Source organism: Berghia stephanieae, chromosome 3 (assembly GCF_034508935.2).
Source record: "Berghia stephanieae isolate SIO BIC M18660-M18661 chromosome 3, UCSD_Bste_1.3, whole genome shotgun sequence".
Classification (NCBI taxonomy): domain Eukaryota; kingdom Metazoa; phylum Mollusca; class Gastropoda; order Nudibranchia; family Aeolidiidae; genus Berghia; species Berghia stephanieae.
Window position 1 is genome coordinate 65275624 of NC_088362.1, and position 26664 is coordinate 65302287.

The following is a 26664-nucleotide window of genomic DNA, read 5'->3' on the forward strand; positions in this document are numbered from 1 at the left end:
CAAATCATGTATTTTGATCAATGTGTTTTTTTGTTGTTTTTTTTTTACATTTACAATCTAAATATTGTTCATTGAAGTCTCAATTCAGGACTCTGGAACTAACCTCTTTGTGACACTTTGGACATATACATGGAAAGGGAAGCATTGCTTTTTTGGTCTACTTCAATAAAACAAGTGATATATTTGTGCATTATATTTTTCTTGGAGTATCCACTGCTTTCAAAAACAACAGGCAATAGGAATACACCATATTATAGTGTATAATTGTAATACCATTTGTTATTATTGCCTAGCGGAATCATCACTAATTTGAATTGATTATTAAAATATCACAATCCAATCACAGCATGATCTTCAACACTGCCGGATTTTCTCATTCTTTTCAAAAGTTGTCTTTATTTTCTGGTTATTGAGGACATTCCGAAAATTGACAGATAAGGCAGAGAGTTTATGCAAAAGAGAAGTCCAGTGGGAGAAAAAGGATATATTTATTATTTTTCTGAATTTTATTCCTGGGTCTTATTTTGTGATATAGGTACAATGTGCCAGCATCTTATTCAGTACTACCATTTCCAGTTACTTAAAATGAGATTAACCCACCTTCATTAGCCAAAAGGCTCTAAAGAATTTTTCCCAATTTAGGTTAAACCTAATTTTCATTATCAGGTTTACATTTTGTATTACAAGTCTTTGACATAACAGGCCAAATTATAGTTTTGAATATAAAAAAGTGAATTAACGATTTTGAGTCTTGGTATGTGATGGTAAAAGTGTGGCTTTGTAATCTAATAGTAATCTTGTGATCAATAGGTCCCATGATCGAGTCCAGATGTAGGAGAATGCTCACATTTTCATTGAAATGACTACCGTTGATTCTGTGCCAAAAGATTTAACAGTGCCTTGCTGGTGTCATGTCTCGTCCTATATGTCTGATGTTACTGTTGCCTTGTTAAGTTATTTTAACACATTAAGTGGATATTGCACTATATGCAAAAGCTCACATTTTAAAAAGAAATGTTTCACAGTTTAGTGCTTGCTCAACTGAAACTGTTGTGAATTATACCATGGTGTGCATTTTCATATTCTTATTCTCACTCTCAGAGTTTTGTTTCTGATACCGTTCACACTTCCTATTGACCCTGACCTCATCTCCCCATTTCCAGCCCTTTCCCCCTTTTTCTCTATTTGATAATTATGTCTTGTGTTCATAGAAAATTTATTGTTCCACACAGACTTTTCAATGTTCATTGCCTGCGATAATGCTTACAAAACAGTTGAAGATTATACCCATCGTTTTGACTTGAATAAACCCATTGAACAATGACATTTATCGTACCAGTTATAGGTCTGTCGTATACTGAATCACTCTTATATGGTGCAGTGATCAGTTATATATATATTTTTATTTTTTATATTTTTTTTATTTTCTGTGTACATGATGATAATAATGATGCCGAGGATGATAATAATGATGATGATGATGATGATGATAATAATAAGAATAAGAATAGTAACAGTAATAGTAACAAAAGTAATAATAATAATTACAATAAATAATGATGATAATAATAATAATAATATGCAAATTAAACAAATCTATCTGGATGTGAGTGTTGCAACAACATTAAAGTGTAAGATGTTTAATGCATAAAGGATCACAGAGAAGGTTGAGTTCCTAGCATGCTGAATACTTTTTCTTATTTTCTATTTTTGGTTTGGTACTACTAACAAAGCTCTTCAAAATGTTTGTATTGATAATTTTTGCAAGCGTCATCAGTTTTTAAAGCATGACTTAAGTCATTTAACTTATAATGTTCCTGTTTAAGTTAACCCTTTACCTTCATTCTCTTTTCTCTCTCTCTCTCTCTCTCTCTCTCTCTCTCTCTCTCTCTCTCTCTCTCTCTCTCTCTCTCTCTCCCTCTTAAACCTTCTCTCTCACAATCTTGTTTATTCCCTTCATTCATCCAGTAAACTCGCAAAATTCAGCATTCGGTTCCCCACCTGAGTTTGCATGGCTAGAGAAATACACAGAGCAGTCCAAGCTGCAGCTGGCATCCTCCACCACCACATCATCATCAACTGACCCTGTTAACGATAACCCATTTGTCGATGACATATTCGATCCCCTCAAACATATGAACATAAACCAAGTTAACAGCCATGTTGTCGCTTCAGGTTGGTGTGGCTAGTTGTTTTGTTTTTTTTTATTTTAAAGTTTTGCTTTTGCATGGAGTATTATATGTAACCCAATTTGTCTTTGCTTTCAGTAGGTAGATTAATTCACAATGTACCATTTTCTGTTACTTTTTCTCCTTAAAATCATACCCCTTCATAGCCAAATCATCAATTCATTACCACTTTTTGTCAAAGACATTTTCATTGTATGTAATTTTCGGTATATATATATTCTGTTGTGATAAAAAGAGAAAATTTTATAGTCGTGATTATGGTTGAGGGCAGATAGGAATCTTAATCGTGTTTTATAATTAGGAATAAAGAAATCATGTGATTCTGGCTTAAAAATAAATGACACAAAGTTTACGAATAAGAGATGGGAAATAAAGAAATGTACATCTAGTTTTGAGAAAAGACATTAACATTTTGCATCTTAGGTACATATGGAAGTGTAATGATGTATTGGAAGTCTTTCAATATTTTTTTTTTCTTCTTTAAATAATGTATTTTGACAGATCTATCAAAGATTTTACACCTATGTAGGAAAGAATTAGTTTAAAATAATAAAAAGCTTTAATATTTCCTTTTTATTCCCAAGAAATACAAAGTAGTGATGGCCAACTTGTACGAATTAATCATCTAGGAGCTGGCAGTTAGTTGAATATTTATACTGAATTCATCTAAATTTTCATTTTTTAAAAGTTTATTTTAGTTATTTGCAAACATAATGCATCTCAGCATGAATTATAGTTTGAATGAGTTTAAATAACATTTGCCTTGTGCTTTTATTTTGTTTTTGCAAGTTTGGTCAATAATAAAAAAACTGTGGATAATTTCTGTTATCAACATTTAGCCTTCATTAATAAGTCCAGAAACGAATTAATTGCACATCAAACCATCATTATATAAGTTATTGATGCAGTGAGATTTTGAATCATTGCTTGAGCCTCTTTGTTCTGTTTTTGCTATTTGAAAAATTGGATGCTATGATGAGACAGTAAATATCATTTCTTCCATCCAAATGTTGTTAGTTTTTATATTACTGTCTTTTTTACCATTTCCAATACAGATGTGGCCTCGTCCACCAAAACCACATGGTTTGACAACACTTTTGAGGCTTCTCTCTCTGAGAGTGCCAGAGATAGGAGTCGGAGTAGAGACTCCTTGGACAACCTGCTGGATTCGTAAGGCCCTGCCATTTTATGTTTCAATACAAAATTCATGTTTTATCATTTTATATACAATTTGATAAATTTCAAATTGCAAAATTGATGAAAATTAGCTATTTGATTTCATTGTGACCCTGAAGTTGTTGACAAATACATATTACATTGTAAAAGTAAAAATCAGCTAAATTAAAAGGAAAGGACTGAAAAAATCCAATTGAAATGGCTAAAATGCTAGTTTTCAAGTAATATGGTTTCAACTGTTTTTAATTGGTGAATTTGTTTAGAAATTTAGAAATAAACCAAGACGATACAATTATTGATTTCTTGTAAAGTTAGTCCTTCAATTTATTTTATTTTTATGGTTTATATTGTTTTGCAGCTGCTAAAAACTAAGAAGTAAAACAAACAAACAAAAAGTAATATTGTGCTTATACTTGATACTTTTCAAATTTGCCTTTTGTCTGTTCAGAGTTGAAGAAAAGCGAGACACAATCCAGGCAAAATATGGCATTCCTGTGTTAAAAGACTTCTCAGGTGGAGTCAAACCTTTGTCAAGCAGGGAAAAATTTGTACGTCAAATCCTGGCAGAGAGAGAGGAGGAGTTTACAGATTTGAAAACATTCAAGTAAGATATATTTAAACTGCTGCCTTAAATTTAGTATGATGCTAAAGAGAATTATACCCTGAAACTGAAATTTAAATTCTGGTTATGCTTAAATTGAAGAAAATGAATGTCAAGAAATTAAAATTTTGTTTATCTTGTTTTGACTATGAAAATCAAATTTTGGCAAAATCGAGCACAAAATTGAAATCAGCATATATGATGCACTGAAGTATTTTATACGTTTACTGTTAGAATTGATCAATGCCTGAACTCTTTGTCTCATTGATGATGAGTATTGGAAGGCATAGAGTTTGGGGAAATCATCACATATACCTTAAAATATGTTCATATTTATTCAATATATATTTTATTTCAGAGTGTTTTGTGGTACATGGAATGTAAATGGCCAATCCCCTGCCGAGGCCTTACACAAGTGGATTGTAGTGGACAATGAACCCCCTGATATCTATGCCATAGGGTGAGTAAGCCAATTGTGAAATCTCATGAAAGAAATTTGAGTATAGAATTTTGCACAAGCCTAGTTAAATTATAAAGAATGTGTCACCAAATTATGAAGATTTTTTATTTTTGTTTTCATGACATAGGAGTATGATCGTGTGTGAAGGCTTTTTAAAATTTTAAAGTAAAATCTGAGGTATGGGTTATATATGAACAGTTAAGACATTTGGAAGTGTCTTTAGAGACAAAGACTCTGTCAGAGCTGCCAACCTACCACAAAAAATGCGGAATTGTACGCATTTTCAGCGATTGTACGCATTTCCCCCAAGATTGTACCCATTTTCAGTGTACGCAGTCCCTTCAGTTTTCTTTAGTTGTAATAGCAAAACTAGAGAAACCTTGGTGACCAAGTGGATATTCATATATTTTTTGACCAATTATGATCTTCATGCTGGGAGGTAGAATTCTGAAAGGATTGGATTATAGTTTTGGGAACATCATTTGTTGCTGCAATTGAGCTGGTGCGGTGTGACTTTATGTAAGTATACCTTCCTCTTACTTTCACAATGGTTAGTTTCCGTCGATTTCAGGATTGTGCCCATTTTTATGAAATCTCCCCCATTTTGAGGTCCCATTGTACACATTCTCATCAGATGGGGTCCCACTTATGCTTTTACCTCACCGAGAAGAATGCATTTAGAATAACGGTAAAATTTACATTATTCTGATGCTTTGAATATATTTCCATCTTGTGAATTACAGAATGTTGTAACAGTAACAAAGTAATATATTTTTCTTTTTTCTCTCACAGCTTTCAGGAACTGGACTTGAGCAAGGAAGCATTCATATTCACAGACTCTGTCAAAGAGGCTGAATGGCAGAATGCAGTTAGGAGTTATCTCCACCCTAAAGCCAAGTATCAAAAGGTGATTTTTGAGATACGTTTTGTCTGACTTTTTTTATCTCTCTTATTTTAAGTTTGAAGAATGGCACAACATTAGCAATGGTGGGTGCATTTCTGCAGGGCTGAGAATCTTCTGCCTAAGGGCAGATTTCCGCCTAATTGGTGGTTTATCTCCGCCCATCACCATCACAATTCCGCCTTTTAAAAAGACTCACCACAACCACTACATCAAAATCCCTACCAGCACCTGTACTACAATCACCACCATCACATCATTATTACCACTACTACTACAACCACCACAACCACATCATCATTAATGCTACTACTACAGCCACCACCACCACCACATCATCACTACCACTACTACTGCAACCACCACCACCACATCATCATCACTGCAACTACCACTACTACTACAACCAACACCACATCATCATCACTACCACTACTACTACAACCACCACTACAACATCATCATCACTACCATTTGTACTACAACCACCATCACTACCACATCATCATCACTCTACCACTACTACAATCACCACCACATCATCATCACTACCACCACTACTACAAGCACAACCACCACCTCATCTTCATCATTACCACCACGCAGTCTCAGTAAATTTTAATGAAATTTAAATTTATAGGTTATTGTTGCATAGATCGGTCTTGATCTACGCGCTGAAAAATTCCCTCCTTTTTTGTAACCAGTCATTCTCACCCCTGATTTACCCGCATAGCAGGAAAACAATTTTCAGGGTCAGGGTGTTATTTTTATCAATCATCTTTTGTTGTTTCTACCATTCTCCTAAATTGATTATCCCCTCAAAGTATCTTGGTGTCCTTGTCTTGGAAGGAGGCCTTTTGATTTTCTTTGGGAGTCCATTGATAGTTGGAAGAAAGTCAGATGTATTTTTCTTGTTGGAAATTGAAATTTTTATTTACAGTAAATGATTTCTTGATTATATTGTATTCAAGTATTGGTATTTGATATGTATACCGTGTAAACATTTGAGTATATTCTGTGTTTGGGGAGGAGACCTTTAAATGGTCTTAGACATGACACACGGATAGATAATGCTCTCTGATCCACTTTTGATTATCCTCTTGGTCTTCAAAGGAAAATTTATATCTCTTTTTTTTTAAATAATGGCATTCAGAATTTTAGCTTTGTCTCCAACATTTTAAAAATCTCAAATCCTCAGATATATTTTTTCTAAATTTAAAATGTATATGTTGCTCTGTATATTTAAAAAAAAACTCCTCATGGACTAGGTGAAGTCTGTCCGACTGGTTGGTGTTATGTTACTGGTATACATTCAGGAGAAACATGTCCCCTACATCAGTGCAATTGGAATGGACTCTGTGGCCACTGGAATTATGGGAATCATGGTGAGAAGGTTTTAAATTAGATGTTATAGACAACTCATTCATAGTAATAGAGAATACTGACGTGTAATTTGTATTCTGTTCACTTTTAGTTTTAGAACAAGTTAATGGTTTAAAACGCTGGTTGAGAGACATTCAATAGAAAGGTTTTAGTTTTAGAGGTTTTGTTGCTGAACATTATTGTTATATGCAGTCCTATGTGCTTTTTTTGGATACAATCTAATGGACAAACTGTTGTGTGCCAACGATGGTATGCCACTATTTAACATAAGACGTGACCCTGCCTCACTCACGTATTGTATCAAGTTGAACTAGATGAAGAGAATTTAATTTTGAACTCAGAATGATCAGAATGCAAAATTTAAATTTTTATTGGTTTGGTAAATGGGATTTGTAATCTTCATTGTTTAACCTAAGATGTAGATAAAATAAATTCAGGGGATTTCCATGAGTGTGCCTTGCTAAACTGACCTCACAGTTCTTCATTTATTCCCTAGCAAGCAATATTGAATCTAAATTTCTATTTCACACTGTAGTAGTTGCCTTATAAACATCCCTTTTTCTTTTGATCTAACTATTACGATGTAAGTCACTTCCTATATCAAGGTATTCACTCACACTTACTTATTACTCAACTGGTCACTTAGCATTCCCAACTTTGCTTGCTTTTGTTATAAAATGAGGCATGCTACTTTTGAGCAATAGACGCCTTAGATAGATGGTTTTAATTTTTATTTAAAATTTGATTGTTAGTGTTTGGTTTCCTCAGATTAAATCTAGGTTGAAGTATTGAGTTACACATGTATTTAAATGGGCTTCAAAGTTAAACATTTACAGTATGAAACACAATACAGAAAGATTGAAGTGGGTGGTGAATATCAAAGAATTTGTTTTTTTATTGTTCTATTTCAGGGCAACAAAGGAGGTGTGTCTATCCGTTTCACCTTCCATAGCACGTCTCTGTGCTTTGTGAGTTGTCATCTGGCAGCCCATCAGGATGAATTTGAGAGAAGAAACCAGGTAATTGGAACATGAATGGGTATTCACTTTTAACAATTGGATTTGGATGTTGTATTGAATAAAAGTTAAATGTTTTATGCTATTTTTGCCAAATTGATCACCTTTTCTTTTAACTTTGAAAATCGAAATTGTGAATTTTAGAATAAAAAATCAGTATCTTCTGAAACATTTTTTGTTTTTCAATTCCTGATGGGTTTGAACTTATACTGGTGTATCATTGTTGTACTGTTACCAAAATATTTCAAAAGTATGATTGTATAAAGACACCCTTTGACAACTGGGTTGAGGTGATCTTAACTTTATTCTCTTTTTTTTTTTATTGTTATAATTATTGTGTCATGCTCATACTGAAATACTATTATTAAAGATGTTTTCCTCTTCTTTTAACCATCATCAGGATTACAGAGACATTGATGCAAAAACCAAATTTAAGGAGTTTGAACCCCCTTTGTCACTTTCCCAACACGAGTGAGTAGACTTTATATATTAATGCATTTGTTGAAAATCAGCATGTAAACCTATTACCCTTAAACTGAAGATAAAACTCATATTAATTTTAAAAAATAATTCTTATATTTCAGTGTCATCTTCTGGATTGGAGATCTGAATTACCGTATAGAATTACCCATTGATGAAGTCAAGTATTGTATACAAAAAGGATTGTATAAGAAATTGTGTGATCATGACCAGGTGAGTCATGGCTGTAGGTTTTTGCAACAGATTTTCATTCTTGATTCTATCTGTCAACGTGATGCCCAAAACCATCCTTAGGCGTTTAAGTTGAAAGTCCACCTTGTTATTTGTTGATGTTGCTTTTGTTTTTCCTTTAAGCTTTTGATCCATTCATGTGGAGGGTGCTGTGGTTCAATTCCTACTCACAGTGGTTTTTAATCTCCATTTTTGTGTGTGTGTGTGGGGGGGGGGGGGGAGGTATTTTTAAAAACACCCCTTATTTCTAATTATTATGATTTCACGTGCCAGCTACATATTTTTCAAATTTTATCTCAAAGTTATTGATAATTGCATTGAGTGTGTATCTTAATAAGAGTGGCCTGAAGTTTATTGCAAGAATTATATAGACCTGTAAATTCTCAGTCAATTAACTGAAATCAGTCAATTTGTCAAATTCAAATATTAAAAAAAGGAAAGAAAGAAGTGAAGAAAGAAAGAATTCACAAATCGTCGTCGAATAGTAATTAGGAGTGTTCCATAACGATACGCATAGCTCATGGGAGCCGTTAATATTAACGATGGATTTATTGCCAAGGCTAAGCGGCGCTTTTTAGAATTGGCGTGACTGAACACATTCCAGTGAAATTTCACACAGCCTTCGTTAAATTATTTTTTCACTTTCCAACCTGTCGTGATCCCAACAGTAGCCAATTTTAACTGAGCCGCCGAGCGATAAATTTCACTGTTTCGTCTAAGCCAAAATTGACCACAATTACAAGCTGGGGTTTAAAATTATAAAAAAAAATAAAATGCGAATGCTGGAAGTAACATCTCTAGTAGATGATGGAGACACCTTTAAATCGAAAGTTAGATTAGGATAGATTGCTACAAGCACATTCCGATTGCCTCACATTGTAAACAAACTGGTTGACCGTTTCTTCACTGATTGAGTACCTGATTATAAGGAACAATGGTAAGTAGCCTAATTAATTCCCGTGCAAATCAGGACGTTTTCTGCCATTGTTTTGCTCAAGCCCAAGCGAGCTTGCTGTTTTGTGGCAATTTACCTTCATTTTGATTCTTTGAATTTTTCCGCTATGCCTGCCGAAGTTTATTCTTGATAATTCACTTCTACTTAATAATTCAGTGTATTAGCCAGAAGTCATATTTATTTAAGTTTTTGTTTCTCTGTCATTTACTGATTGAAAATCAAGTTTGATCATTGCTACATTATTCTAATGTTCTCACAATGGCTGAGCTGTTCGTGGATCGCAATTCAGACTTGTCGAGCATCGATAAAGTTAAAGATGTGAGTGTGAGGAATAAATTCAATTGGTCATGGCTAGAAGTTAAAGATGATAATGGTGATTATTTTTCTGACTATGTCAAAAAAAATTCCAGAGGCAGGAATATGACTTTGATGAAGTCATCTTTACCTATATGAATGACATGCTTATTTAGCATTCCTTCTACATCAAATTATGGCAGTCATACTTCCAGTAAGAAATAACACCCACTATTTTAATGTATTGTATTTATCACTCTCCTCTCCAATGATGCCCTTATTTTTTTAAAAATAATTGAATCTTCAGTTTGTCGAAGAGTTTCAGTCAATTTTTATAGAGCTCATTTACAGGTCTAATTATAAGGTTTTATTAATTTATATTCTGTCAATAATTATATTTTTATAGATACAGTTTTTTAAAATGATTTTTATCAAAATTTTGTACAGTATTTAATTATTTCTTTTTAAAAATGAAAAATCTTGAGCTTTAAAACTTTAGCTTGAACAAGACCAATTTAATTGAGCAAATCATCATCGACCACAATTTGTTATACCTTTAGTCTGTAGATAGGGAGGTCTGATCAAGTAGATTATAGAAACAGATAAATTCTTATGTAACTGTGAATGTGCAAATAAACTTAGTGAAAAGAGAAATTTATCTAGTTGTATAAATGATTTACCTCTACTCAGTGAGCTAAATATCGCTTCATTTATTCCGGCAAACAAGCTATATGGATCTTGATTTCAGTCAAATATAATCAGCAGATAGATACCCTCTTTGTACTAGCACTCTTCCGATGTCTTCAATGCTGTAGTTAGGTACTCATTTTTACCTGAGCTGGTTGGGGTTGTATATTTCAATTATGCCCTTTGTCCGGCTAATGACGAAAAACTAAATTCTGACTGACCTTGTTCGGTATTGGTTAGTTGATTTTTTTATAAGATGAAAGCATTTGTTGTTAAAGGGGAAGCTAGATGGATATGCATCCTTTTCTATGATTTAAGGGCGATACCATTTGAAGAAGAAAATTTCCACGCCATAATTTCGTATATGCTCTTCACAAGAAATATTTTCATGCTTTAAAAAAATTGTTAGCAAAGGGTATCCCTGATATTTATTTAGAGTGCTTCACAAGGACAAACGTTTTCTATCATTGTCATTTATTTGGCCACTGATCAAACACAATATTGCTCCACTTTTTATTTCTCTAATACCAAGATCTGACACAGTTCGTCATGACCATTGCGTTTTGCAGCATTTTATATTTCCTTTTTCAAAAGATATTCCTTGAAAATCTTCTAATGTTTTCATTATCAAAGATTTATAGTGCAATAACTTTATAACAAAAAGTTGGTTTAAACTATATTTTCCTTTTCATTCCCAGTTGGTTCGTCAGATGAGATCCTGCTCCGATGTTTTCAAAGGTTATGAGGAAGGTCTCTTGGCCTTTGACCCCACCTACAAGTTTGATGCTGGCACAGATCATTATGACTCAAGGTGAGTAAGATTTGATCTCTTCATCTCTTCACAACAAACTCAGTTCTTTGTCTTTTCAGCAGTTGTCTCAGATTTCTAATCGAGTTCGAGATGAAAAGGTCTCTGGTGATAATGTATCTCATCAGTGACTAGTTTAGTGTGGTTCTGTGCAACATTGTATGTTATCAACTGTCTTAAAAACCATTAACTATGTCAGGGTAAACTGGACGATGAAAATGGAATATAAAGTTTGAATTATAAAATTTGAGCTTAACTACCTCTTCATCTGGTTTATCATAGAAATGGTGTTGCATTAATTTTTTTACCATCCTCCTGCTGTAGTTTTATTTCTGGGATGTACAAAGCAATGATTATCCTGTAATTTGTTTGTCATTCAATAAAACAAAAGACACTTTTTTGTCACACTTTTTGTTTCCCAGGTTTCTTTTAAAATTGTCAAAAGTGGAATGAGATTTTTTAAAAACACCAAAAAAACAAACTTGTATACCTACCTAGTTACTTACTTTTTGATTTGCTGACCAATCAAAAGGGGTCAAATTTTATCAAAGCATATCCAAAATTAGGCAAAAACAATATGACAGAATTAGCCGTTGGTTATTTTGAGTCTTCATCATACATTATGACGATATGCACAAAGAAAAAGTCTAATAATGTTATTTATGCCTTATAACCACCATGTTATTTATCTCCTAAGTGAAAAGAACCGAATCCCTGCCTGGTGTGACCGAGTCCTGTGGCGTGGCCCCAATGTCCAACAACTACGCTATGATTCGCACCCACACCTCAGGGTATCAGATCACAAGCCTGTCAGTGCCTTGTTCAACACAGGGGTAGGTATTGGGTGAATGCAGATCTCACACATATTTTAGCAAAATTTGTGGATTTTTCCACCAAAATTTAGGAAGACAATTGGCTGAATCATTTTAATTTTGAACAGAGCAAAATATATAGACAAATTGATCCACATGCATCAACTCTAAAAAAAATTTGAACTAAAAATTCGTACAAAATGGGCATAAATTATACATTTAGGGTTGAAGCATACTTGTTTTGTTTTTTTTTTGTTTTTTTAAATATTTTCTTCTCGGAATATACTGATGTTTTTGTTTGTTGTTGGTGACAAGTCTGCTTGCAGGGCTGTGCCTGTGTATGTGTGTATATATATCAGTGTTGATAATCTTCCTCGGAATTCCAGGATTTGGGGATTTTCTTTTAAATATTCAGCTGTTTTTGCAGTGTCAAACCTTTTTCTATGAAAGGCACTCAGGTGGGTCCACGGTAGATGGATGAAAAAATCACCATCATGTCTTGTGTCAAATTTTGACACCTGTGCTCAGTTGCATAAATTTTGGTGACACTCGCCTTTTTATGTCGTCAGCCTAGACAGGGTGGCACCAAATGTCAAAAGTGACACAATGCCAGTGGTGTCCTTGGATGAATCGTTGTTTGGTAGGGATTGGGAAAAAAAAAATAGAAAATCAATTCATAAAACACACACACACGCACACACACTCTCTCTCTCTCTTTCTCTCTCTCTCTCTCTCTCCCCCTCTCTCTCTCTCTCTCTCTCTCTCTCTCTCTCTCTCTCTCTCTCTCTCTCTCTCTCTTGCGCGCGCGCGGAAGGAACAGTCGAATGATGTACAGTTTGAGTTTTGGGAAATGATTTTTATTTTTTTCTTGTAAATCATCTCTCTGTTAAGCACTTTATTATGTATTGTTTACATATTATATATGATTTGTAAACATGTGAGTGTGTTCCTCTTAGTGGGGACCTGTGCTTGTGTCTGGATGAGACTTTTAGGTGATCTCAAACTAAGTACACTGGTAGTGTGCGCTTGGAATCTACTTCTATTTCCTATTTAAACCAATTCCCCTTTGTCTTCATTTTCTTTGGTGCTTTCATTGTAATTCTAGAACTTTTTACTATCCCATTTTCTTCCTTTTTACTGTATTGATATAACCTCAATGTGTTGCAAGCGCCGTAACACCCTTAAGAACAAACAAACAAAGCAGTTGCCTCCATTCTGGCAACATATCCAAGCCATCGCCATCTGCGTCTCTTTATAGTTATTGCCATGTTCACTTTTTGCTCAGAGTTTCATTTCTAATTTTTTTTTTGGCCAAAATATTCCTTAAATTCTTCGAGGGTAATTCTTTTGAACCCATTCCAGTTTATTTGTTAATTTGGTTTTTACTTTCCAACATTCGCTGCCATACAAGAGGACTGAAAGGACATTACTCTTGAACAGTTTCAATTTGGTTTTGGTCTGCATTTTTTTTTTTAATCTTTAGATTTCCTTCAATATTGCAAACACTTGATTTGCCTTGCATTTTCTGTGTTTTACATCATCCTCTGAGTTTCCATCATATGTTACTTCTGATCCTAAATAAATGAAGTCTTCTACCTCTTTAATTCTTAATGATGTGATGTCATTTTATGATGCTGCGTGGAATGGCTGAATTTTAGATTTTTTATAAGACATCTATTCGGATTTTCTTGTCAAATGCCATATAATAATTTTCTAACTTTTGACAAATAATAATTGTGATGTTGCCAGATCCGTGTGATAGACCAGACCAGGTACAAGAGGGTGTATGAGGACATCATGAAGAAGTTGGACAGATTGGAGAATGACTACCTACCCCAAATCAAATTAGACAAGACAGAGGTCAGATGAAGCATATTTTTACATCATTCACGTTATTATTTTCTAGAATTTTTTTTATTTCGCCAATCTGACAATGGGCTATTTTAAAGCTTTTTATTATAATGTATTAAAAGCCTTAGCTTAGCCAATAACAAAAATGTTAATTCAATTAGACTGGGAGAAAAGTTCTAGCTGATACTATGATGGCATAAACATTTACTGTAAAGTTATGCACAAGACTTTGGTGAGTGTTAAAAACATACAGCATCATTAGCAGATATGGAAAATAAAGGCAAGGGATAAATTAATAATCACAATGTCTATTGAGCATACCAAACTTGAAGAAAATACATGTTCAAACATTTATTATCCCACAGTGCGTATTCAAAGATGTTAAGTTTACAGAGGCGCAGGTGGAGGTTGTGACAGTGGCTAACATTGGACAGGTATTTACATCATTTATATCATTTTTTATTGATTCAGAAAGTGAAAAAAAAAAACAAAGAAATTAAAAAAAAACAAAAAACTATCAGCTTTTATATATCTCAATTTCCACTAAATGTGCTCAAAGAAATGTATGTGGAATCTGAAACTAACATAAATAAGAAGAGTATATAAGCATTAAAACAATATTGAGACCTTTGGAAATGCACTACAAACATTCACTTTCAGGAATGTGTATTAAGCTAAGCTTGGATCTACTTTTATTTATTTATTTTTTGTTGGTCTTGGACTAGTCCTCTGTCAATAACACAAGAGCATTTTTGCCACTGATGATATTAGTCTGTGTGTTTTAATCCATCATCTTATTTCATGGGCACTGATATGAAATAAAGTGTCCCGGGCAACATTTAACATCTTAATCAACAGTGACCCTCTGCACAATACATTTGTTTAAAATGCAAAGAATCATCTATTTTTTTTAGTTGCTGGTCAAAATTAATGGCAAATCTTAAAATTGTTTTTTAACAGATTGAATTATGAGTAACTTGTGACCTTTTTCTAAATTATGGGTAATAAATATATCACCGCTGACTAAAGTGATTATTTAGATACTTAGCTAGAGCATAATGATCTGTTATTTGACCAAGGCGTTGTTGGCAAATATCATTGTTTTACATTAGCTTTTACCTGCCAAAGTAGCTTGTGTGTAATGTTTTGTTTAGCTTAAATGGATAATTTCAGGTTTGTAAAGCATTTCCTCCTGGATTTTAATAATTTATTGAATAAATCATTTTATTTTATATGTCCAATCGGAAGAATACATTTGTCAATAGAAAACATATTATTTAGGTCATGGTTAAATTCTTTATTTGAATTGTCCAATCAGAAGAATAGGTTTGTTAACAGACTGGTTCCTTCCAGTTTTAAAGTCTTCCTATTTGTCGGCTGCTAAACAATGAATTGACATAAATACTGCATCTAAATCAATATTTTTTTCCCTTTGTATAATTTAGATTTTATGGATAGATATTGCATAAATATATTTCAAGATTACATTACAGTTGTAATGGCCCACTGGCTTTCTGTCACTCATTTAACCTGTTTTATTCAACTCATTTTAGTTGTAGAACTTCAGTTATCGTTTTACAAGGCTCACTTTTACCCACTTTTCCTACCCTCAAGTAATGTCAAAATTTACTTTTTCCAACGAAATTGAGGGCTTTTTACTAGTACATTTGAAAAATGATAATGCAGTCTTTTGTATGCCTTCTCAGGTGCCTGTGGATTTTGAATTTATCAACAAACTAGATGATCAGTCATACTGTCGACCTTGGCTCAAGGTCACTCCTAGCAAATCTATCATTTTAGAAGGTAAGTATATGCAGATGACATTTGTTGATTCATACAGTTATTAAATATCCATTAGATAGATTGTAAAATTTGAGCTTGCCTTGTTTTTTGTTTAGAGTTATATTAACCATCTACAGACGGGATTAAATTTTAGTATGTGACATATTATCCTTCAGTTTTATCAAGACAGCAGTACTTAGACTATTTAAGCTGAGTAATATCACTGTTACTCTTCTCTTGGTCAATTGCGTCCAGGGTTTATTTTTAAATAAGTCAAAAGGGAGAACAGATCTCAAAATTTATCAGTTTGTTTCCAGCCAACTCTTTATATGGATCAATGGAGTTTATCTGCATTCCACCCTGGGTGTCTTTGAAAGATACAAAAAAACAAAAAACTTTTCGAATGAAAATCTCTTACGGAAATTTGGCTATTCAATGTTGGTCACATGGAGGAAAGTAGAAAGGGAGATGTACAGAGCATAGAAAACATCACAGATATTAACCTACGTTGGAACCCAGAATTGAAACAATAAGAGGAAGACCAAGAATAATTCAGAGACGAAGAGAAGAGACTGAAGTAAAGGAATGAGGCGAGACTTGGAAAAGATGTTTGCCATAATTTGATAGATACAGATTGTTGTCTTAGGTGAAGGCTTACATTCTGGGGAGTAATTTAATAAGAAATTCTGATTTGAAAAAAAGAAATATAGTCTTTCTGTTAAAGGCATACCTTTGAATCTGTGAGTTTCTTATTAGCTTTTAAGAAATAAGTAGTTAGTTCTGTTTGCAACTTTGTGCTGCGATCATAAGTTGTTTAATTTTCCTATTCAGGTCATTGTTGTGAAGTCCAGGTGGAGGTGTACGTTGACAAATCTACAGCATCACGACTCAACAGTGGAGAGGAGAAGATGGAGGACATCCTAGTGTTACACTTGACCAATGGAAAAGATTCATTTGTATCCTTTTGTTTAGGTCTTGGTATATAATGATAATAATGATTGTAATTTAATGACATTTGCATAGGCCATATCCTTGCTCAATGTGCATTCAATAGAAATCGTCCAGCATGTAATTATATAAGATACATATTCACAAATCAAATTGATGAAACTTTTTTCATATTATTGTATTTATTATTTACCTGAATGATTACAGCAATAGTATTTCACTTTTCTCAGCTTTTTATGTTTGAGTTTTTTAGTCATTTAAGTTTGGAATTTGGCATCTTAGAATCCCAGGAATAATATTTCTTTAACATGTAAACATAGAAACATATGAGACGATGCCTTTTGGGGAAGGGGGGGGGGTAGGCTTAACTTAGGATGGAGGGATAGAAGAAGAAGAGGTTTTAAGCTGTCCTTGTACTGGAGAAGTAATAGTACCCTTCCTCCTCCACCCTTCTCCCCTTTTTGTTTTTTTTTGGGGGGCGGGGGGGGGGGGGGGGGGGGGGGGGGAACACGTTTGAAGTTTGATGACAAATTCATGAAATATGAGGGTCCCTTTTACAAATCCTAAATGTGTCTTAAGCTCATTTTACTATCTACGACCAATATTTCCTTGACTGTAGTGATCAGATCACTGTTAGTGGAAACTATCTGACCAGTTCTTTCGGGTCATCCATCGAAGCTTTAGTACAGATGCACTCGCCTATTAGGGAGGTTCCTGTAGCTGACCTGTTGCAAATTGTAAGTACATTGTAATGGCTTATATAACACGGACATCCAGTTTCATCATTAACACCTCCCTCCCCCCCCCTTTTTTTTTTTCTTTTGACTGTTCCTGTTTCATTCATTATATTTTTGCAATGGATTACTTACATGAAAATCATAAATCAGTAGATGCTTTCACATTAAATGTGTATACCCACAAGTGGTTTTGAAAATCAAATTTATCCCAGCCAAAACTCTAATCAATTGTTTAAGTGTGAAGTATTCATTATTGTTGTATCTGCATGACAAGATCGAGGTAAATTTTCATTTGCTGGTGTATGCATCAAATTTTCACTAAATTAATATAATATCATTAGGCCTGTCAGTGACATGAACCAACCATGTAAGTTATCAACGTGATATATTAGGAGTTGTAATTAAATATTTATTTTGTTCTTTGCTTTTATTTTTACTTGTTTGTATTCTTCTGTCCCTGAAAAATTGCAGAATATTTGGCATCTCATGTAAGCCTCACCTGGCATGGGTATAAATAAAAATGACTTGCCACAAGTGGTGCACAAGGTTTATCTCACAGTTAGACACACTCTTTGTTTATATTATGGAAGCGATTTGAGTAGTAATAGCTGTAACAATATGCTTGAGAAAGCCATGGGTTAAGAATAGATAATTGTAATATTGCCATTTCTACTTTCTATCGTTTACCCAAAATCTGTTGTTTTTTTTTGTTTTTTTGGTTACTTTTTTGTTAGATTTTTTTTTAGCAAACAACTCATCACTGTCATTGTCATATTGTTGTTTATTATTTTAATTTGAACTTTGATCTCAGGAGAAGCCTGGTAGTTTGAGTCATGTGGACATTTCACAAGATGGGGGTCGTCTCTACATGATCCCAAAAGAGATTTGGAAACTAGTCGACTTTTTACACAAAAACGGACTTTATGCAGTAAGTCTACATATTTGTCATCTTGTAACTTTTGACAAAACATTTATAACGTTTTGTTTTTGAGTAAAATCAAATAATGGAAAACATAATCAGTGACTGGATGGGTGACAATTATTGAAAATTTGACCCAGTGTTGAATCCTTGGGTAAGGCATTCAACATACATTATCCCTATTATCTTGGTTGTGGATGAGTATGCAATGACAGATATTGTAAGAGAGCTAGTACAATAAATAATGGACATCATTCACAGTATTAAATTGAAGTTTGATTCCAGAAGACCGCTAAAGCATTGTGAGGCACATTGACTATTCTGGTGTACAATGGCAAAATATGGTTTTCCATTTTGACCAGGCTTCAGATTTTTTGGATAAGTTTAGTGATCTTAATCTTTTAAGATATTAATTGCGATGACCAAAGGTTCATAAGGGAGTTTTGTTAGTGTAAGGTAGTAGGGTGAGATTGAGAATGTTTGCCTCAGGAATTTGCACTTGCGATTATTGATGTCTATAACTGTTTGGACATTCAGTTCTATTTTTGCACTACTGACAGGAATTCTTTTAATATGTAGATAACATTTATACACAGCATTTGAATGATTTGTATTTCTGTTTAGTATAAAATGTCACCCACTGGGTGGGGTTCCTGACCTCCCATAGTGGGCAGGGAGGTACTTGCTGTCTTCTGTACCCTGTATCTGTTTTCCAATTGCTTTCTGTCTTTGTCTTCCTGACCCTGTCCGAAGTTCTTGGCTGCGAGGGAACAGTCGAATGTATAGTTATAGTTTTGGGAGATTATATTTTTTTCCTTGTAAATCATCTCTGTTGTGTACTGTTATTTTTTCTATTTTTTAACATATGATTTGTAAAGTTTTGAGTGTATTCCTCTAAGTGGAATCTTGTGCTAGTGTCTAGGTGAGACTTTTTAGGTGATCTCAAACTAAGTACACTGATAGTGCGCTCTTGGAATCTACATCTGTTCCCAATTTGAACCATTCCCCTTTGTCTGCCTTTTCCTCATGTCCTTTTAATTGTACCTTTAGAATGTTTTCACTATCCAATTTTCTTCCTTTTTACAGGCGCTGATATGACCTAAATGTGTTGCAAGCGCCGTAAAACCCTTAAAAACAACCAAACAAAATGTCACCCACCCACCTCAATTTGGTATTATGTTGGGATAAAACAGAGATAGACAATTGAATTTAGAGATCAAATGTTGACAGTGACAATATTTTAAGTATTTTTCATTTTAAGAAATAACATTCATTTTTTTTTTCAAGTCTATTAATTTAACCCAAATTTGTACTTTAATCTTTGTTTTACATTTCAAGTTCAACTTGACATAAAACCAGATTCTGTCTAAGGGTCTCATATTCATAGATTATTTTTTTAAAATTTAGAATTGTCGAAAAACTAGACATGACAATTTTTTAAATTTCTGCAACAGGAAGAATTATTCCAACAACAAGGTCGTACATCAGAAATGAAACTTATACGTGATTGTCTCGACACAGGAGCCCCACATCTCATCCGTATCCTTTTGGGATTGTTTGAATTTGACATTGTCCATAATTTTTTCTAAATAAGTAAAATGTATGCCTATGAACGCCTTTTTGTTACTGAAATTCTATGTTTTCATGTAAGTTTACATAGGCAAACTTTGGATAAGACACTCTCAAAAAAAGAAAGACTTTTGACATTTAAATTTAATGTGAAGTAACTGTGCACTTACAAAATGATTACTTTCATTGGTCCATTGGCTTAGATAGAGGAGGTTGGTGAAAATCAAATTATTCTAATAAAATGAAAAAAAAATGTTCTTTGGGGGTTTTTTTTTTGTTTGTTTTGTTTTGTTTTGTTTTGTTTTGTTTTTTTTTGTTTTTTTTGCACATGGCCCAGTATTTTAAGACTTATTTGTGAATAGAATTGCAGGTATTTATTTGTAATTTTATAAGACCTGCAGTCAAATATTTGCAACTGCCATTCAATGGCAATTTCTGAATTTCTTTCAAATCACAATTTCATTATTTTTGTGGTAAAAACTACAGACCTCAGTTTATATATCTGAAAAGGTTTTTAATCAGATAGTATTTTCAACTAAATATGACTTTCAAGTTCAATTGAACCTTTGGAGTCAGAGATAATTGGTCTTCAACATATTCTGAAATTTTCATATATCTTTTTTACGACATGGAAATATTTTCCTTTCAATACCATTTTACAAGAGGAAAAGGCTGTAGTAGAAAATTCCAGGCACATTTAGAAGAACCAAGTCATTTTGTTTTTTTACCAAATAATTTTCACATGCTGACATCACTTTTTAACATTTTCACCAAGACAGCAGTAAAAGTGACACAAGCTTCATTCAAACCTTTTCATGCTCTATTTATATTTTTCGCTTAATGGTAAGGTCTTCAGTTATTATTGAGAAATTACAATGTAAAGGATTTTGTTCTGCTATGGTTAGTATGGCTACAAATTTATACAAGCACTGTAAATCTTGATTTTTAAAAAAAATGCTGCTCAGTTTATTCATTTCAGCCCAAACTATTTCAAAATCACTGCCTGAACTGTTGCAATCCTTGACCTGAGTTCCCCAGCGGAGTCCTGGAGTGTCCACTCAGTGGCTGAGTCTTTCCTCCTGTTCCTGGAGTGTCTTGGACAGCCCATCATTCCCTATGAGTTCTATGCCCAATGCCTTGCCAGCTCCAATAATTTTATGCTTAGTAAACAGGTAGGCTGTCTGTCATCTTTGCCTTCATTACCAATACTGTGGTCATTCATAATGTCAACGGTATTGTGTTTTATATCACTGTAATTGCCATCATCATCATCATCATCACGATCATCAGTAGATAGTAGACTTGAATATTTAAATTTTGACTTTCTTCCTTGGCCTAGTGGTGTGGTACTGATTCTCATCTTTTTGAAAGATATTGAACATTATCAGACGCCAGATGATGATGAATGCACAACTCTTATCCCGGTATTGTGTCCTTGGATAAGGCACTCCTTACACAATACCCTAAATGTGAATGGGCACTTAACAATTGGATTCAGTAGTCTGATGTCACGCCGTCCAGCAACGGCGGCGATCATGGTTCTAAACAAAGGAAATCATTACTTTTTATTCTTCATGCTGGCTAGAACTTTTCGTATGTCTTGTGATCAGAATGTGTAAAAGTCAAAACATGATCAAATTTATGTGTTTTTTTTCCTCTGGATACGCTTTTATGCTCTCTGGAGAAATATTTCATACAGGCGTCCGCCATTGTTTCGATAGTTTAGAGCCAGTGTTACATGCGTCATTAGGAAGGAAGTGACATTACGACTGTTGAAGAGTATTGACATTAGACAGTAACGGCTATTGAAAGAATACCAGTACAGAAAGGGCAATAGTTCTGTATGAAATGGACATTGGTTCCATATGGCCTGCTTTGATGAGAATTGAAACATTATAAAGTACATATAGGATGGTGAAAGGTTATGATGCTCTTTTAGCATGCATTTTTAAAATCATCTAAGTAAACGAATGATTTAGCTATACGTGAGAAAGAAAGATTGTCCATTGTAAAATTATTTTTTTTTGCTTTTATAGATGTTCCTTTGTTGTAGATGTGCCTTATTTTTAATAAGCATTGAGGACATCTTGTTTTTGATTTATAAAGGTGCATAGACAGGTGCCCTGATAGTGCAGTTGGTTGAGCTCTTGGTTACAAGTCACTCTCTTTTCTTGAATGTTTTTATTGAGAATGAAATTTGCTAAATCGTTTTTTATTAAATGTAATGTTCATACTGTTGATTCCTGCATATAAGAACTTTTTGTCCTAACTGTTCAATAATGGAAAGGATTTTTTATTAGCAGTTGGCTGCATTTATCTTTTGAATGCATTATTTTTCTATTATATTATCCTCTAATATTTTGTTTTCAGTATTTTGATTTACAGAATATAAATTATTTTCTTTTATTTAAACTTTATATAGATATATTTTGACCACAATGATCAAAAGTTGCTTTAGGCGACTGTACTTTGTAATGGTTATGACACTTGTCTTGGCGGGTGGTTGGATGGGAGCATCACCCTTGAAGCATATACCTATGATGTTCGCATGGGTGTACGATCCGATAGTGATGTCGCTTCTTCTTCTCTTTACTTGCCTTTCCTGCTTCTTTGGTTTGTGATTGTATTTTTGACAGGGGATATTTTTTTTTTCTGTAAATCTTCTGCCTGTTTGTTCTTGGTTATTTATAATTTAGCTTATGATATCTTTAGGTTATGATTTTGATTTACATTTGTACTATTTTTGTTAGATTGCTTGTTTTTTTGTTTCAGCGGTCTCTCATATAACCTCAATTGTGTTGGAAGAGACCTAAAGCAACAAACAAACAAAAAAAAAAGAAAAAAAAAGACACTTGTCTTGAAGTAAAGCGATTTCATTTTTGGTTCTTTATTTGAAAATATATTTTCAAATATTCACTGATTGATAATTTGGTATTCAAATGACTTCATATCTTGTGGAAATGTGGTCTGTTTATTATAAAATAAAAGATTTATATTTTTTTCGTTTATTTTTTTTTCCTTCTTTGCACTTGTAAAATAAGCCATTTTTTACTTGTTCCATCTTGCGCCACAACTCATTCTTTCAATGTTTGCTCTGTATTTGTACACCCAAAGTGTGTGGGACTATTTGTCCAGATTGATCATGAATGATGTGCTAGAGCGTTTTGAAAATAGCCATCCCATGAAATTAATTTTCAAATAGTGTGAAAATCCATGGAACTGCTAAAAGACAACATAGCCAGGCGTGTTTGTTACAAGTGCCATTACATTCTCAAAATTAAGAAACAGGTTTGATTAATTCTTCACCTGTAAAACTTTCGTTTTTCCCCCAGCTGATTTCTGCCCTACCAGATTGTCACAAAAACGTTTTCTACTACATCTGTGCTTTCCTCCGAGAGTTGATAAAACACTCAGATAAAAATGGACTCACCGTCAAGTTTCTTTGTAAGTCAACACTTGTCAAGAACTTAATTATTTGGTGATTTCTTTCTCTCTGTCTTTATTTATGTATTTGTTTAATTTATTTTAGTTTATCGTAAAAACACTGATGTACATTTAGATATTTATATATTATTTATTTGGGAGTACAAAGTACTTGACTCTTGCTGTCTTTTTCCAAGGGTGGTTTCAGTGGAAACAGGCTACCTTGAAAATATGCCGTGTTGCTGTTTAAAATGATGGAGACAGCCATTGTCTACAATTGTTACAATTGCCTAAAATAGTTAGTCTTTACAATACCTTCGCCTAATTTATTGATGCTATGCATTTAGATAAAATATTCCCCTGTTCTGCCTACCAGATCAATCGTACCAATACACAAAACTATGAGTGACCTTTATTGTGATAGAGCATTTTTAGTGAGAAATAATCATTCGACTGGCGGTCTAAAAATAACCAGAGCCAGTGATGTCAACCATATTCATTCTATAATGCTAAGCCATGACAACATTGCATTCATCGCTCAACTTCACATAAATTATGTCAGCAGAGCAGCATTAACGTTAGCAATTATTGGCAGTCACTGCTTTTTTTTTTCTCTGTGGCTCAATTCCTTGCTGTTCGATTTTCTCTCGCTTTTTAATGATTGTGGTCAATTTGCTATGGGGAATCACCAATGCCTGAGCCATAGCCTAGAAGTGCCATGGAACTTCTGTGATACATACAAAATTATTTGATTTTCTTACAAATCGTTTTTAATCACCAGCCACCTTATTTGGAGAAGTGTTGCTACGTGCCCCCATCACTGCTGCCTCCACCCCCATCACCAGCACCAAGACGGCTTCAGCCAAGGAGAAGCGGGTTAAGTTACGAGAAGAGGAGGCCAAGAAAGCAGCCTTCATGTATCACTTTATCAGCCAGGACTTGGAACCCTAATAAAGAGAAGGATGTGTTTCTTGTATCTCATTTTGACTTTAGTTACTTTTCCCTTCATACTTCATTTCTCTATTTGAAGAAAAAGTGGCTCGGTCACACTGACAGACAATGTTTTTCATCTTTAGAACAATCATAATGGAAATGAGTTTTTCATCTTTAGAACAATCATAATGGAAATGAGTTTTTCATCTTTAGAACAATCATAATGGAAATGAGTTTTTCATCTTTAGAACAATCATAATGGAAATGAGTTTTTCATCTTTAGAACAATCATAATGGAAATGAGTTTGTAATATTATTTGCAAAACTGTGCTTGGACCTATGTCAAAAACATGCTAGTTTCAAGGATATAGTGAGATAAAAAAAAAAAATAAGGAAAGAAATTCTGACATTTATTTTTTTGGGGTTGTTGTGAATTGAATATACACAAATTTGTGTATTTGGAATGTCATTAGCATGAACTAGTAGTAAAGGGTGCACCATGTATCGTCTATTTTAATGAAAAGATGTTGCTCTGTGACTGTATTAATGAATTTAATTTTGATGATGATGGTGGTGGTGGTGGTGGTGATCTGTGAAGAGCTTTGTCTGTTTCTATCGGGATTATTGAAGTAAATTATTTACCCTAAATGCTTTCTATGTGTCGTATAGTAAAAACCGTATTGATTTGGTGTTTGAGATTTCATAAGGGAACTGAGATCTCTTCACAATGCATACAAGCACATATTCTCATACACACATACACACACTGATGCTCATTCACACACACACACAGACACATATGCATATACACACAAACAAACCTACACACCCTCAGATAACCTATTTACAGTAATTGTAACCAAGCTTAGTAAATTGTAAATATTCAGACTCAAACTAATTGGGCATGACTGTCAAGTGCGTTAAAAAAGAAAACAGATCTTATGATTTTAATCAAATAAATAACTGAAAAAATCCTGCATTTTCCCTGATTTTTCATGTCAAAACAAATGGTGGCTTATTATTCCGGGCTAAAACAAATTATTAAGATTGTTTTTTGTCATGTTTAGATGTAATAACAGTTGAATTACATATTGCTGATGTCTTGCTTTAACCAGATTCGGATTTGTGGACTTTTACGGGAGATACATACAGTCTGTTCTTTTTCTTTTTTGACTATCTGTTTAATAATAATAATAATAATAATAATAATAATAATAATAATAATAATAATAATAATAATAAATAATAATAATAATAATAATAATAATAATAATATAATAATAATGATGATGATGATGATAATAATAATAATGATAATGATGACGATGATGGTGATGATAATTATAATAATGATAATAAAAATATGAATAATAATAATAATAAAAATATGAATGATATAAATAATAATAATGATGATAATAATAATAATACTGATAATAATAATGGTCATAATCATAATAATAATAATGATAATAATAATAATAATGGTTATAATCATAATAATAATAATAATAATAATAATAATAATAATAATAATAATAATTATAGTGATGATAAGGATAATAATAATCATCAGAATAATAATAATTATAATAGTAATTAATTTTTATTATTATATTATTATTATTATTATTATTATTATTATTATTATTATTATTATTATTTATTATTATTATTATTATTATTATTATTATATATTATATATATAAAAAATAAGAAAGATAATGATAATTACAATAAAAAATATAATTATTTAATATTGAATAATAAAAAGTAATGTTTTAAGATGTTTTTTTATAAGAATTCTGCATTATCACTGTCTCTGGTATTGGTTTGTTTCAGAAGAGAAATTCAGTTTCTTTATTTCTCTCTCATTTTTTTCATGAGCACAACGATAATATTCTTTGATTTTCCTGATGAATATGGAACCTTCAGAAATGGCTTATCTTTATGTTAAGCCAACATTTTCCGTATCATGGTTAAAGCACAATACCAACAATATTTGTACATCTTGAGCTTTTATGTAGCACAATATCCACTAAACATGCTCAAAGCACTTTACAGGGGTTCCCTAGCCCATAGCAACACATAACATGTAGGATGAGACATGATGCCTGTTAGGCGATATTACAATATTGTGGACACTGGCAATGCTGTTTATGGCAGGTACTCATTTTACACCCCGAATATGGTGAGAGAATATGAGTAAAGAGCCTTTTCCAAGGACTCAACTATGCACTGCCCAGCGCGGGACTTCAACCTTCCGATTCGAAGGTGAGTATCATACCACAAGACCACAATTTCAATGATTATATTTTTATTATCAGGATCTGGGCGTACTGATTTTGTAACAGTAGGCAATCATATCCATCAATGGAAATGGTCTTTGAAAGAATCACATATACACATACCCTACCAAACCACTTCTCTTTGTATTTATGTGTTTGCATTCATCTGCTTCGTTTACTCATGTTAATTACAGTCATAGCCCTATTTCCATCTGACTCAT

The 26664-nt window shown here is 33.2% G+C and overlaps 1 protein-coding gene across 11 annotated transcripts in view; it reads left to right on the plus strand.

Moving 5' to 3' along the window:
• Positions 1 to 25346, plus strand: part of LOC144968213 (inositol polyphosphate 5-phosphatase OCRL-like) — a 40914-nt gene extending 15568 nt beyond the window's left edge. For 9 of the 11 annotated variants that reach the window (XM_078906336.1, XM_078906344.1, XM_078906335.1 and 6 more), the window contains 21 exons: positions 1969 to 2175; positions 3245 to 3359; positions 3814 to 3969; positions 4325 to 4426; positions 5219 to 5333; positions 6596 to 6712; positions 7622 to 7729; positions 8127 to 8197; positions 8311 to 8419; positions 11072 to 11184; positions 11879 to 12014; positions 13743 to 13853; positions 14210 to 14278; positions 15551 to 15647; positions 16458 to 16582; positions 17201 to 17311; positions 18123 to 18239; positions 19685 to 19769; positions 20838 to 20971; positions 23132 to 23243; positions 24004 to 24544. In XM_078906336.1, coding sequence (XP_078762462.1) covers positions 1969 to 2175; positions 3245 to 3359; positions 3814 to 3969; positions 4325 to 4426; positions 5219 to 5333; positions 6596 to 6712; positions 7622 to 7729; positions 8127 to 8197; positions 8311 to 8419; positions 11072 to 11184; positions 11879 to 12014; positions 13743 to 13853; positions 14210 to 14278; positions 15551 to 15647; positions 16458 to 16582; positions 17201 to 17311; positions 18123 to 18239; positions 19685 to 19769; positions 20838 to 20971; positions 23132 to 23243; positions 24004 to 24173 — 2480 coding nt within the window. In that variant the 3' untranslated portion in view covers positions 24174 to 24544. Of the gene's footprint in view, positions 1 to 1968; positions 2176 to 3244; positions 3360 to 3813; positions 3970 to 4324; positions 4427 to 5218; positions 5334 to 6595; positions 6713 to 7621; positions 7730 to 8126; positions 8198 to 8310; positions 8420 to 11071; positions 11185 to 11878; positions 12015 to 13742; positions 13854 to 14209; positions 14279 to 15550; positions 15648 to 16457; positions 16583 to 17200; positions 17312 to 18122; positions 18240 to 19684; positions 19770 to 20837; positions 20972 to 23131; positions 23244 to 24003 lie in introns of all 11 variants that reach the window. The other 2 variants (XM_078906341.1, XM_078906339.1) reach the window with 2 other exon arrangements.
• Positions 25347 to 26664: the final 1318 nt, after the last annotated feature.